General features: G+C 39.9%; 2 protein-coding genes and 1 long non-coding RNA gene across 10 annotated transcripts in view; 2 read left to right on the top strand and 1 right to left on the bottom strand.

Annotated features, from left to right (window-relative positions):
- Window positions 1–3,602: 3,602 nt before the first annotated feature.
- On the top strand, window positions 3,603–12,518 carry LOC110065398 (uncharacterized). 5 transcript variants are annotated; one of them, XM_089279304.1, is made up of 6 exons: window positions 3,603–3,833; window positions 5,446–5,515; window positions 6,453–6,568; window positions 7,145–7,333; window positions 7,728–7,874; window positions 10,077–12,518. In XM_089279304.1, the coding sequence occupies exons 3-6, from the start codon at window positions 6,458–6,460 to the stop codon at window positions 10,248–10,250; spliced, it is 621 nt and encodes a 206-aa protein (XP_089135430.1). In that variant the 5' UTR covers window positions 3,603–3,833; window positions 5,446–5,515; window positions 6,453–6,457; the 3' UTR covers window positions 10,251–12,518. The 5 variants fall into 5 exon arrangements, with proteins under 5 accessions (XP_089135430.1, XP_089135431.1, XP_020628195.1 ...); XM_089279305.1 differs by having other exon boundaries at window positions 3,604–3,833; window positions 5,465–5,515; window positions 6,456–6,568; XM_020772536.2 differs by having other exon boundaries at window positions 3,605–3,833; window positions 6,456–6,568.
- LOC149096828 (uncharacterized) lies at window positions 5,404–6,460 on the bottom strand. Its single transcript, XR_016204112.1, has 2 exons — window positions 6,334–6,460; window positions 5,404–5,537 (listed from the first exon to the last, which is right to left on the bottom strand). It is a non-coding gene; the product is annotated as an uncharacterized LOC149096828 (long non-coding RNA).
- Window positions 12,425–13,741, top strand: part of LOC110066098 (uncharacterized) — a 4,743-nt gene continuing 3,426 nt past the window's right edge. For 3 of the 4 annotated variants that reach the window (XM_089279301.1, XM_020773300.2, XM_089279303.1), the window contains exons 1-2: window positions 12,425–12,824; window positions 13,462–13,525. In XM_089279301.1, the coding sequence (XP_089135427.1) occupies window positions 12,425–12,824; window positions 13,462–13,525 (464 nt within the window). The remainder of the gene's footprint in view (window positions 12,825–13,461; window positions 13,526–13,741) is intronic. The other variant, XM_089279302.1, reaches the window with a different exon arrangement.

Raw genomic sequence — 13,741 nt, 5'->3', positions numbered from 1 at the left:
TCAGCGATGCAAAACGTCTCAATAAATAGGGCTAAAGAACTGCAGTCAAAACAAAAGAATTTGGGCTCAGTTGTGAGTGATGTTACATTTGCAGCGACAGAATCTTAATTCTTATTCTTGTGAATTTATTTCCTTTTTCGTTTCAAAACTTGCACATGGATACCATCTGTGAAGTCACCGTTTGCCTCAGTTTAACTGGGGCATGAGCAAAAACGAGAATGTAGCACTACAGCGATATCATCGTTTGATTGTTAAACATACCGGAACTGGTTCAAAACAATTCTATTCCCTTGAATGGTTTTCCCACTACCAGTATAAATTGGCAAAGATAATAGCTGATGTTAAGCTGTCAATGTATCAAACGAAGATCTATGGAAAGAGGCATAACAGGGTCATATAAGCTACCACGATGTGTCATGCTGCTGCGGTGCACACGCTGGTGGGAAAAGCGGGGTTATAGTTGTTGTGGCTACCCGTTGGTCTTTAGGTCGTGAGGTCCAAGTTTAACCCGGCTGAGGTCATTTTGCTATGTTGGCCCGGGCAGTGTCGGTCTTCATCTAGGTCGATACAAGTGCTTTGACGAATTACTTTTGTGCAAGCTTACAAAATGTTGGAAATATTCGTGAAGGTGCAGTGAAGTTGATCATGAACGGCTAAATTGACTCGCAAATGACCAAACCAGAACTATTTCAAAATAATTATATTCCCTTGAATGGTTTTCTCACGATCAATAGAAATTACATCAACTTGGAAAAAAAATCCAAGTTCCAGATGGGATTTGAACCCAAGACCCTCCTCTGTCATTTCTACATTTAATATTCCTCACTAGAAATTGCCAAAGATAATAGCTGATGTTAAGCTGTCAATGTATCAAACGGAGATCAATGAAAAGAGCTATAACAATGTCATATAAGCTACCACGATATGTCATGCTGTTGCGGTGCACACGCTGGTGGGAAAAGCGGGGTTACAGCTGCTGTGGCTACTCGTTGATCTTTAGGTCGTCAGGTCCAAGTTTAACCCGGCTGAGGTCATTTTGCTTTGTTGGCCCGGGCAGTGTCGGACCTCACCTAGGTCGATACAAGTGCTTTGACGAATAATCAATTCCTTTTGTGCAAGCTTACAAAATGTTGGAAATATTCATGAAGTTGCAGTGAAGTTGAACGGCTAACTGGACTTGCAAATAACCAAAAATAGGTCAGTTAATCCGCTTGCGAAATACCAACCACAACGTTCTAAAACAAAGAGTTTGTTTGCTTTCCGATCGATCATAACTGTTAAGTCAAACCGTGATCCACAAGGGAACATTCCATAGTAGCTCATAGTCTTTTGAAGAGCTGAGCGCATATTTTACCGGGATCAGAATTTTCATTTGTTCAGTACTGTGGAGACGTTATGTTTACTTCTCATTTAGCTCCCACTGAAGCGTTTCCTGTTTTCTTTAGACGTCCTTAGCTGTGGAAGCTTGTTGACTGACAGACTGACAGACTGACTCTAATGTACAAACTTAGTCATAACTTAATGGACATAACCTCAGAAGAACACTTAATACTAAACAGTGAAAAAAGAACACGCAACAGCCATGCTTTTAAGTATAGGATGCCAAAAGTATCTAAGGACGTTTTTAAGTTTTCTTTTTTTCCTAGATCAATAACAGAGTGGAACCTACTGCCCGCTGACTTAGTAAATTGCAAGTCATTATCTGATTTTAAGTTAAATTTAGGAAAACACGTGAAATGAGTAAAGTAAATTGTACTTAAGAATTATTTTTTAATTATCCTTTTTGTCTAGCTTATGCATATGTGCATATATGTTTGGTACAGTTGATGTGATGTCTTGATGTGATGCGGGACTTTATCAACTAAATAAATGTAGATGAATTAACTCTAGGGGGTAAATCAAGTCTCGCCTGTTTTTGTTTAATCACGTTTTGCACGAGCACTAGGCAAGAATCCCATTTTATGATTGAAAACTGCCTCTGCGCTGAATGTGCGATTTTCGATTCGGGTGTGAAATTAACTAGCGGCTCAGTATTTAAACTGCGCATTCAACCTTCTGGTTTTGTTTCGTTTTTTTGTTTTTTTGTTTTTTTTTTTCAAAAATCTGTTGAATTGTCTTCTCCTTTACCTGATATTATTCAGAAAGGCGTATACCATTGCGTGAGTTAAATAAAACATTTGTATAGAAAAGCCCTTTCTATTCTAACTTAAACTTTCATTTTATCTTTTAAAAGCCCAAAATTGTCCCCCATACCAGAAAATGATGAGATATATCATTTCTTTTGAAGAAACGAAACGAATTGGAACGGTTGAAATGTGCTCATCGCGTTTTTTTTGACCAGAGTCACTCAATTTGGTTTAGCAGTATGAATTGACAATGTTTTCATGTAATATGATTCTCGAAAGTTTGTTGTCCTCTCAGTGGATGGAGGCTTCTCTTGGTAATTTTACTGAAGAGTGTGACATAGTTTGATGTTCAGTCGTGGCTTTGTTCAGCGACTGATGGGCCGAAAATTTTAACAATAAATGATTAAATGACACTGATCATATGACATGATACACTTCTTACTGATCTCTTACATCAGTCGACAACCTCTGCATATTCCTTTTTTCCCATTTCTTCACGAAAATAGAAATGAAATTGAGCTTGCATTAATCTTGAAACAAGAGAAACATTAATCTGTTTAAAGTGTTTGTTTTCAACCATTGGCTGCGTGCAAATTCTGACGACAAATGGGTCTGACGTAATGGGTTCAATTTATGTACACAGTTTGGGTACAAGCATGGACACAAAGTTGATGCAAAAGTCAGAATTCCAATTTTTGGAGGATGCAAAGACTCTCAGCATTTCAGAGATGTTTCCGGGAAACATGCTTTTAAGCAAAAACACTCCTAGCTACCCCGCCACATTTTGCTTTTCGATCGGTGCTAAGCAATGGTAGAATTCGGATTGTTCCTTAGCGACCTTGAGCTAGGATCATTAAACATGGTTTTAAAGGTACCGGCCGTGAAATGTAGATAACTCTTACCTCGCTTGCTGCATGTTTCAATGTGCAGGACTGATGTTATTGTGGATTTTGATTGAAGGACCTATACCGTTGGCAGAAATAATTCCCTGGGAAATCAATTACACTAACAGAACTGTGTTAAAAATGATTTTGAGTTTAACTCGGACATTTTAAGGGAGCAATTATTGCTTGTTCCTCTATTTTGTTAGTTCCCACAAGAAAAAGATGACGGGAAGCTTCCAACGTACAAAAATACATCCGAAATGCAACTGAAACAACACTACTTCGCCATTGTATTTTTTCCCCTTTCGTCTCTTTGTTATAAATAAACAATACTGAGGTGTTTCCATCTTTTCAAGAGCAACTCTGAGTTTTGGTTTTGGTTTTGTCGATGCCCTTCAGTTGCGTAGCAACAATATGTAATTACACGCGAACACATGTCAACAGATAACTTCCCATAAACGTGTTTAACAGTTTTAGTTCCACGAATTAAATTTTTATGAAGCTCAAAATATTGCTATTCTTTCCTATTCATGTTGTCGAACCATACAATAGATTGAATTAATAAATTCATTGTGTCAGCATGTATCTTTTATTGCCTTGCTCCATGGATGTCAGACCACTCGGATTTTGTTTTTCCGCTATGATATCACCTACTGGCCGACTTCCATGACTGTTTGCTTACCCTGCAAGTTGATCAACAATGAAACCGGCAGGTGATATTCGTCGCTGAAAAACGACGAGGAATATTACTGGAAACCAAGCAACAACACTCTAAAATGACCGGAATATTTTCTCTTTTCCAACCAGCTGAAGCAAATTTCTGGTAAGACGAAGAATATTTCTGTGTTTATTCGATGGATCTTGAGAATATAACAGCTTTATTATCGCTATATAGCAGTAATACATGATTTGCGTGCATGTGCGGTGTGAAACCGACCGGCCGGCTATCGAAGCCTTTTTGTTATTATCCCGGAGTGAGTACAGCGCTTTTATTCATATTTCACTCTTCCTGGCTGGTCGGGTTCACATAAGAATCGTTATTTCGTAAAAATTAAAACAAGGTTTGGGTTGATGTTGCAAAATGACTTATCCAGCCAGGCATAAAATCACTCGGTCGCTTACAGTTTGCAATATGCAGTTATGCGACCTAAAGCAAAAGCGGAAACCAAATTGCATACAATCATGACAGTTCAAAAAATTGAAAACATATATATATTGGCTTTCCAGTTCGTAAATTTGAATATGTCCCACAGCATTGAATCGATCCAAGTCGTCAAACAGATTCGAAAATGGTAAACCATCATGAAAATCAAATTAAACTTTGTTTGAAGTGGCTTCTCCAATGTCGTGTGTCGTGTAAAGAAATGATTATAATTATAATTATTGTGAGTTTCGCCTTTTTTAATCGTCCGCTGAGTTTCTGTTAACCCTACAGTTAATGTAAATAACGCAAGAACACTTCGAGAGTCTTACTAACCAAAGCGGAATATTTTCTCAAATATTACGAGCTTCGCAGATGATTGTTCACAATTGACTAAATATTATGTTTCAATACGCAGCTGGCGAACTGGAAACTCGCCTTTTTATTTTTCCAGAATCTTCTTTTGCGTCGCCGAATTTGAATAAGAAACCAGACGACTGGAGTATGGATTAAAATCAGGATTCCAACTCAGTTTTGTTCAAGAAGCGTAGTGCACACATTTGAATATCAGCCAAATTTGCGGGATATTTATCGGTAATTACTTTTCAAGCAAGAACTGAACTGAGTATGAGTGTAAGATCGTTAAGTAACTTCCACAGAAAATGGCAATTTCGGGCGCATCGATAGATGAATAAAACAGCACTTATTTCAGAGTAAACAAAATTTGATTCCCAAGCTAAACAGCATGTACAGTCAGCCTGAGGCCACAAGACGGACGGCAGGTTGGTTAGAAACAACGCTGATGAAGATTACTGGCCTATTTAATTCTCAGATAACATATTTAAGCTGAATTATTTTAAGTTCGTTACACGATGCCCGGCTAAACTTTGTCGAGTAATGGTAAATAACTATGATTTTTCTTGCGTTATAAGGAAAGCGAATAAGGGATGTTTCGGGAACGATTAACGGTTACCATTTTTGGTAACAGCTTAATTAGAACGAATTTAACGACAACATGAAAAGCCGATAATTTTCAAAAAACCCTCAAAGATTAATAGCTTAGAATTTTCAGTTATGACCACCATAACCTTCACAAATCGACGTAAGCGCTGGATTAAACATTCGGTAAGCAAATCGTTTAATGCAATACCTTTTAAAAATGTAAATGATGAGCCATACGTCATTTATAGTCTTGACACTGTTACTTCTTCCGCTGGTAAACATTAAAGTGAAAATTTTGTCACTATACATACATGTATATACTGAGTTTTAATCTTTTTAATGTCACTACTAGAGTTTCATTGCATTTCCAGTCTGAAGATGAGAGACATTTCTCCTTGGACATGGCTTGTGTGACGCGGAAGGTAAGCAGGATATCGAGTTGAGCTACAAGACAAAAACTGGTTGGTTAGTCCTGGTTGACGCATAATAATTAAAAGCATTTTTCGGATAATCCCACATATTCAGTCAATATTTCTTTTTAGCAGAGATATACGAGACACTGACAAGTATTTCTGAGATATGTGTTCACTGACAGCGAAATGGTATAGAATAATTGATTTTTATTATATTACATGGCCGAACTAGTCCGCGATGAAAACGAGAATTCGTCTTGGTCCATTAGCGGTGCGAGTTCCCTTAGCGGTGCAGACCGCTCAGGAATTAATTTCAGCGAATTACTTTTTTCAATTCATTGGACAAGTAAACAGTTTTTTTTCCAGTAGGAATCTTCTTACCATAAATCTTTTGATAACACATTGTTCGTGGCTGGTCTGACGCAACGCTTTCGTTTCGTCCCGGCCAAGCGAGTCTTCATTTTAGAGACCTTTCTGCTTGGCAAACTCGTTGATGATCGCGCTCAAAAAGTCCCGTTCGCTAACAAAATGAAGACAGCATTTCTGAGACTCTCAGCGCCATTCGAGTTTGCCAAGCAGAAAGGTCTCTGAAGAGTCCTTTGGTTAGAACGAAACGAAAGCGCAATGTCAGACTAGCCACGAACAATGTATTATCACAACTGTATGGCAACTTTTCTTGTCATAAAACTTTTGACCATAAAACTACCAATAAGAGCGCGCGTTAGATTCAAGTTAACTTCAACTATATAACGATTATACTAAATGACTGACCCAGTTTGGGCCGGACGTGAAAATATTATCTTCAATCACGCGTCCGATCTATTCACCTCGAAGACGATATTTTCCTGTTCCTTCCTTTTACTCTCTCTGTGATAACTGAATTGAATGTCCTTTTGGAATCGCTTGTTTGTGTGAGCTTTTTTATGTTTTTGTCTCTATGTTTCAGTAGGCATGGAAGACAATTCGCCATCTTTGTTACAAAAACGCAGCTGGATTTCACGTCAGAGCATTAACAAGGAATTTCTCAAATCATATTCCGGAATCATACGAATAGCTGAGATGGTGGGTATCACGTCACGATCGTAAAAAAATGCGAATCCTGTAAACACCTGATATCTATTCAAGCTTTGAGGAAAGCCACGTTGGAAAGCCCCGGAACCTTTTCGGGCCCGCAAAGCCATTTTTCGTTAATCGGTATTTAAAGACAGACAGGTGTATATGCCTGAAACGTCTTATATGAAGGGAACCTCTTCTCATATTAAGAATATATGCATAAAACAGCTCAGTAGTCATAAGGTTTGAGATTGTGCTATGGCTTTTTGGGTGCGAAAACTTTTCGGGACCTTCGAGAAACGGGCCCCTGAATCGTTGGTTTACAACCTTAAGCGAGACGTCGTGCATCTCCGACCTTCTCACTTGGGAGCACCCTCCCCTCCTAGATTGCATCAGAGGGCAAAGGATAAAATCATTACTGTATCTCGCCCCGATGACCATTTTATTCACACTTTCTCAAAATGTGGTTCGACTGATTGTCCCATAACTTAGCTACGTTTTACGAGATCGACAGTGTTTTGATATTAATATCATTATGTTAGGAGAAATGCGAGGTTAACCAGAGTTCTTTCTTGCTTTTGGCAGGTGAGCCTTGCAACTTGTTTTGGTGCATTGCTGCATTATGTCAAGCTGGTTGCCAAGACAACAGTAACAGACACTACGTTTTTAGTCACTACGGGCGTGTCGTATTTTGTGACATTAATTCTATTTCTTACAATAGCCTTCGATCCACAGCAGAAATTCATCAGATCCACTAAAACCTGCAATATCTTAGTAAGTTATACAATGACAGTATATGCTATAAAGAGCGAGTGCCAATAAACTTCTACTAGGCAAACACCGCGATTCATTAGTAACTCGCTCCACCCTCGGCTATGAAGACTGACACACAAATGAAGTATTATCGTCATTAAGATAATGCGAGTTCCGTGCGTAAAGTTACAACGAGGACTCCTAGTCCCGTTGGATGAGATACTACACCTCCACAGGTTTCCCCTCGCAGAGTTTTTCAGGTCAGAACTGCCCAGTAATTCGCTGAAATCCATTTCTAGTATACTCCTGGTAAGGGAGGGACACTGATATCTTCCCGTAGCTATAAATGACAACTTTACACGGTTCGATGTATTATACAATGTCGTGTCATGGATACCTTATTTTTCTTACACAGATGGCCGTTTTCACACTAGCAACCTCTATTGCGTTGTTAACATCATCAAGCCTACTCGCAAGCGAAGCAGCTAAGCTGGGTGACTCCCATCATCATGTGCCATACCGGGACAAGTGTGGGAAGTGCAGTAAGATTAACATCGCAACGGTACGTTAGGGCTTAATTAAGTAGAGAGTGCAATCACGGTATTCGCGAATTCTAGAAATCAGATAAGTACAAATAGGCGGATATCCCGACGAATAAACGGTGAAAAATGAGTAAAAAACTTTGTCGATTAATCAATCTTCTTAGGCTGGTTGTTGTTTATATATTAGAAAGCACTTACTGCCACGTTTACATTTTTCACAAAGCTCACATTACTCGACTTACATAACAGAATTACAAGCGTCACATTATCTTCAGTTTCAAATGTTACCAAGTAGTTTCATCATATGTAATGCATCACTAGAATGTCATATCGACAACGTCCAGTGTACAGGCTGGTTTACGTTGATGGTTCACTGAAAGACAATTACGAACTACAATAAAGTGACGTGCACGTGTTACGCTAGAGACATGTTCACGTGACATCTATCAGAGAGCTTGTGCTTTCCGGTGTCACAGTGATATGTGTATCCCCGTGATATGTGTATCCCCGCACACATATCACTAGTGATATGTGTATCCCCTGTGGGGATACACAAAACACTGATACGCGCCTGGGCATTCAACGAACAAAATGGCGACTCGGTTGCGAGGTTCCGACGAGCGCTGTAAAGAGTAGAAGAAACCAGAAATGAATTCGCGCCCAACGGAGCAGATTAGGATTTCTTGAGTTTGGTTGAGTTCCAACCGACTCGATTGTATATCTGACTAAAACTTCGAACAGCGGATACGCATATCACTAATTATTTCATGGCGCAGTGATCTCAGTGTGTATCCCCTAAACATAGCCGTTAGATTGGCTATCTACCTGATCGAAGAAAATGGCCAATTATTGCCGAAACGTGCTGGCTGCTTACTCGCTACGACGTTTATACCCAGGTTGAGGTTTGCGGAGTTTGCAACTCGAATGTCTAAATATCTAAACTGAAATCGCGTGCAGGGGATACACATATCACTAATTATTTCATGGCGCAGTGATATGTGTATCCCCAGAAACACAACTGTTATAATATAACGCATCAACCTTGTCAAAACTGCAGGCAATATTAGCACCCGACGTTTTTACACGGCTTGGGTTCACTGAAGTTTGAAACTCGATAATTCCACTAAAAACGCGTGCACGCGTGCACGGGATAATAAGGGATACACATATCACTGATTATTTCATGAACTAGTGATATGTGTATCCCCATGGACACAGCTGTTATATTGGCTTTCCACCCAAGAAGAAAAATGCCCATAACATTTGCATTGTCAAAACTGGCTTGCTAGAAATATTCACACCCAGCATTTATTCATAGCTTGGGATTTCTGGAGTTTCACTGACCTCGGTTGTACACCGTCGCCGACCGCATGCAGGGGATACACAAATCACTGATTATTACATGGCGCAGTGATATGTGTATCCCCTGAAGACAGCCGTAATCTAGGCTAACTGCCGAAGAATAAACGTCGAATAGTATGAAACGTGCTAGCAATATTCGCAGTATAGCTATGTATACAGCTTGAGACTTAACATATCTTACAAAAAGTCGAACTGAAAAGCGGGTGCAGGGGATACACGAGTGCCACTAATCATTTTATGGCGCTCGGGTCGAAGCCGTGATATGTGTTTCACTCCACGAATAATTCAGATGCAAACAAGGCGATGAACAGTGGAGAATATGCGTTACTCGAGGGGTGAGAATGCACCGCGCAATTAATATCGTCCTAGAAATCCGGTGCCGTGAAACTCAAATTGAAATATATCTAGATCCATTTGGTGTTCAACTTTAAATTCATTATATCCTGCTCGCAGAAAACCAGTTAGGATCAAGAACACAATTCCAGCAGCAGATACGTAAACTTTTTCAACTACAAAAATTGAGATTTGTGTTTTAAGCCTGTTTGGGTTAGTCGTTCGTCCAGTAAGCGACCGGACGACGAGAGCGCTTTCAAGGAGGATATTGTTTTTTAAAGTAGAGGGGAGGGGGGTGGGGGATACACATATCACTGGTCGCCATTTTGGAGGGGATACACATATCACTAGTGATATGTGTGCGGGGATACACATATCACGGGGATACACATATCACTGTGACACTGGCTCTAATCGAAGACTGCTCGGGATCTTCAACGGAGATTTGGCAGTAACAGTTAGTTAAGGAAATACTCCACACTGTATTGCTCAATCAAATATCGATTCATATATTGATCTTTTTTCAGATATTTGGCTTTCTATCGTGGATCTTATATACAGTGGATTTTTTCCTTCACATGAGACAGTATGGTCAGTTTCCTTGTTCCAAACGGAAGGGATGTAGAGTGACTGTACAACAAGTTTCACCAATGACAGACAATGAACAAGAAGAGGCTGCCGCTCATGCAACCTTGAACTGAAGACAAGAAAGCTTCGCCTTGAAACGTAATTTAAACAAACTGGTGGTCTTTATGTGGTCGATAAAATGAAAGTTGGTGGAAAAAGCAATTGTTTTTTTTAGTGTGGCATTAAAACGATATCTTACACAGCCATTTTCAACATGGCATCAAGATGGTGAATATCCTCGAAGTCCTCCTGACGTCTGTTTCTTTCCGGCCAAGCATCGCAAATGAGGGTAAATCCGGGATCAGTTGAAAGTTTCCAAAGTAAAATTTACGAAGAAAATGTATTGTATTCAAGGAGATGAAAGCAAGGAAAACAAGACGCCGAAATGGCAAATATTTAAACTCAGCATTTTTCTGATCTACGTTCTCCAAGACATCGAATTCGTTGCTTCAAAGCACGAACAAATCGAAGAGAGACATGACAACCCCGGAGAGGGGGGCTCCCATTCAAAAAGGGGTCAGTCATCGGAAATTTTGAAAAGAACGCCTAAAAGGTGCCAAGAGCCTGCTTTGAGGGCGTGGGTTGAAATTTTTCTCACCCCTGAGAGGTATACCTACCAATTCTAAAACAATAAGTTATCTCCAGCCATAATTTTTTTCGGCTCAATACCAGAAAAGGCACATCAAAAGCTGTCGCTGTCGAACTTTTGAGGCTGAACACACTACGAGGTATCAAAACAGCTCTTTAACCCCTAAAGGATACGACGAGCAACCCCGTCCTTTTACTAGGGGAGGCCCCCCCGGATTATAACGCTCCAAATTTGAAAATATAGCAAACGTCCCCGTTTAGATCTAAATCGTCACCAAATAGTGAAATCAAGTGCTATTTCCTTTTGACAATCCCCTTGCAAAGAAGGCGGATTAAAAAAGTAGATTAAGGCTAGATTTTAAAAAAATTATACACAACGAGCTCAAACGCACTCTGTGACAAGCGCAGAAATAAAGTCAGTCTTTATGTAAATGTATTTGGCTTTGCCTTTGTAGGCTCGATTACCAGCCGCTGTTCGAGAAAGGAGCCCACGCTACTACTCCGAACTCCGCGGCGGGGGGTGGGGGGAGGGAGTTAAACTCTCTCGGTGAGGAACGTGCAGGGGACTTGAGTGAGTGCCGGAAATCGAGCCTAGTCTTTGAGAAGGAAGTGAAGAATGAATGCAATATTAATCTGGTGGAAAACACAGGTCGGCCGACGGATTACCGACGGTCGGTTTCGGGACCTCTTCTTCACATTTGCCATAATTCGCGTGTGACATTTTAATTGCAAATCTCTGGAAAGGTAATGAGGAAAGTAATGAAGAGGATTATGGAACCAATTATGCTATCGGTATATACATTTTGAAGGGATTTTCTTCAATCGAACGGGGTGGTTGTACTAGATTTTTTAAGGCTAGATTCTTTAAGGCCGTCAGAGCTGCAATCCATTTTAAAGCGGGATTCTACCTGAAATATGCTCCTTTTTTGCACAGTTGTGACAACCCTGATTTTCATCAAAACCCTAACAAACTATATATCACTGGAACGTCAATTCCTTGCAAATTACAAAAATGTATATTTCGATGCTGTGTCAATTATTGTAACCTGAAAACGTGTTCTCAAAGTATCACATCATGCTGTGTATGACCCCTATGCACTTGAGAAAAGATTTTTGTGTACAATTTAAAAAGAAAAAAAATGTTTTTTTTTTTAGCTTGTTTTCTAAAGTTAACAAATTGCCAGCTGATAGGAATGAGGGATTTGTAAGGAATTGAAAATGCGGAGCATTGACAACCATCTAAAGTTGCACAATCTAAATTGTCAAACATTTATTTTGTTAACTTGTATCCTAAGAAGTCTATGGCAAATTCCCTCATTCATATCAATTATCCAAGTGAGACCTAGTAATCCTGAAAATTTGACGTCAAAAGCTTTTAAAATCCTTCTTGAGATATCTTTTCTCAAAGGCAAAAAATAACTCGTTTTGAGAAAAGGAGCTTTGAACGCTTCCGGTCCGAAACTATCGAAGGGACTGGACGCTACTCCCCAGACTCTTTACTCCCTCGGTAATCAATATGGCGCCTCTGGTGTCTTTTGGCCTTAAATTTTTATGAAATGTTTTAACTTATAATCGTCTTTGCCAAAGCGTTGTTTTTGATCAAGAATAGACGAGAAACTAAAATGTAATCGTTTCTATTATTTGAAAAGCTAAGTGAGACATGAATGACAGGAAAAGGGGGAAAAGAAGACACGAGAACGATTCGAGTACCTCAAGTTCTGATGACGAAGAGTTGCGAAAAACTGCAAGAAAAACTTCAGAATCACAGCAAGTTGGGAAAGAGAGAAAAAAGAAATCGCGACATGAAAAACGGACTAGGAGAGAGAGTAGTTCAACAAGTGACAGTGGCGACGAGCGCTCTCATAGCAGTGATCACGCAGGGAAGAAAAAGAAAAGAAAAACTACGCGTGAAAAAGACAAGGCGAGGAGAAAAAAAGAAAAACGAAAGAGGAAACGTGAAAAGGAGAAAAAGAGTAAACGAAGCAGGGCGAGAGAAGATGAAAAGGCTGCTGTCAGGAGCACTGAGAAAGATATTGCCGTAAACATTGATCCAACACAAGGTCTGCGCTGCCAACATCATGCAGTACTTAGACTAACTATAAGCTTAAGCGTAACCTAGAGGCACATGTAATTTGATAATCGAGTGTGGTAGGTTGGCGTGTGGATATCGTGAGAAAAAGTGATGCTCATCTTGGTCTAATGCCCTGACCTAGTGGCCCATAGTGCCAAAAGAGATTATGTGGGGGATTCGTGCAATGTGGCAAATAGACCCCAAGAGTGGTCAGCGTCACGCCAAAGCTATTGTACCCCTGTACTGTTTGAAAAGAAACAAACGTGGACCCTTGTTTGAGTATTTCTTCTCTCTCCAGATGGAATGTCAGTCCATCACAGGGCAATATATAACAGCAGTAAGTTTAAGTTTACCATTACCTATATGTACACCTGGTATGAAGAAGTAAGTCCAAGACAAGTCTCGCCCAAACACTACTCAGTGATCCCCTTAAACCAAAACACTTCATTTGCAGTCCCACACGCCATTAACAGTTGGCCACCATATTCCCTGCAGATACTTTTGGCATATTTCATGATCCCATACCCTGGTCCTGTTGCCCCCTCCCTCCTCTCGCACAAAAAAATGCTAATTAAACTGCATTAATTTTGTTTACTATTTTTTCTGATTAACAATCACATATGCAGCAGTAGAAATATCACAAAAGCCAGTTTCAGCCGACTCTGGATCTGCAACAGTCACAAAAAAGAGGTATGTGATACAAACTAAAGCCATCTTTCGTGTGGAATGAATGTATAGAGAGCATAAACATTTGTATACATTGAGAAGAGGGGGGGAGGGGGGGGTACTGTAAATATGGCAACACATGTCAGAATTAGAAAACAAACACCCCAAGTGGTACCATGACATGCATTTGGCACCTTTAAAACATACGACAAGCACTATGCATTAAAAGGTGGTCCCCCC

The sequence above is a fragment of the Orbicella faveolata genome, unplaced genomic scaffold (assembly GCF_042242905.1).
Source record: "Orbicella faveolata isolate gen_17 unplaced genomic scaffold, um_ofav_v1 contig_47, whole genome shotgun sequence".
Classification (NCBI taxonomy): domain Eukaryota; kingdom Metazoa; phylum Cnidaria; class Anthozoa; order Scleractinia; family Merulinidae; genus Orbicella; species Orbicella faveolata.
This window is presented reverse-complemented; position numbering and strand designations above follow the sequence as displayed.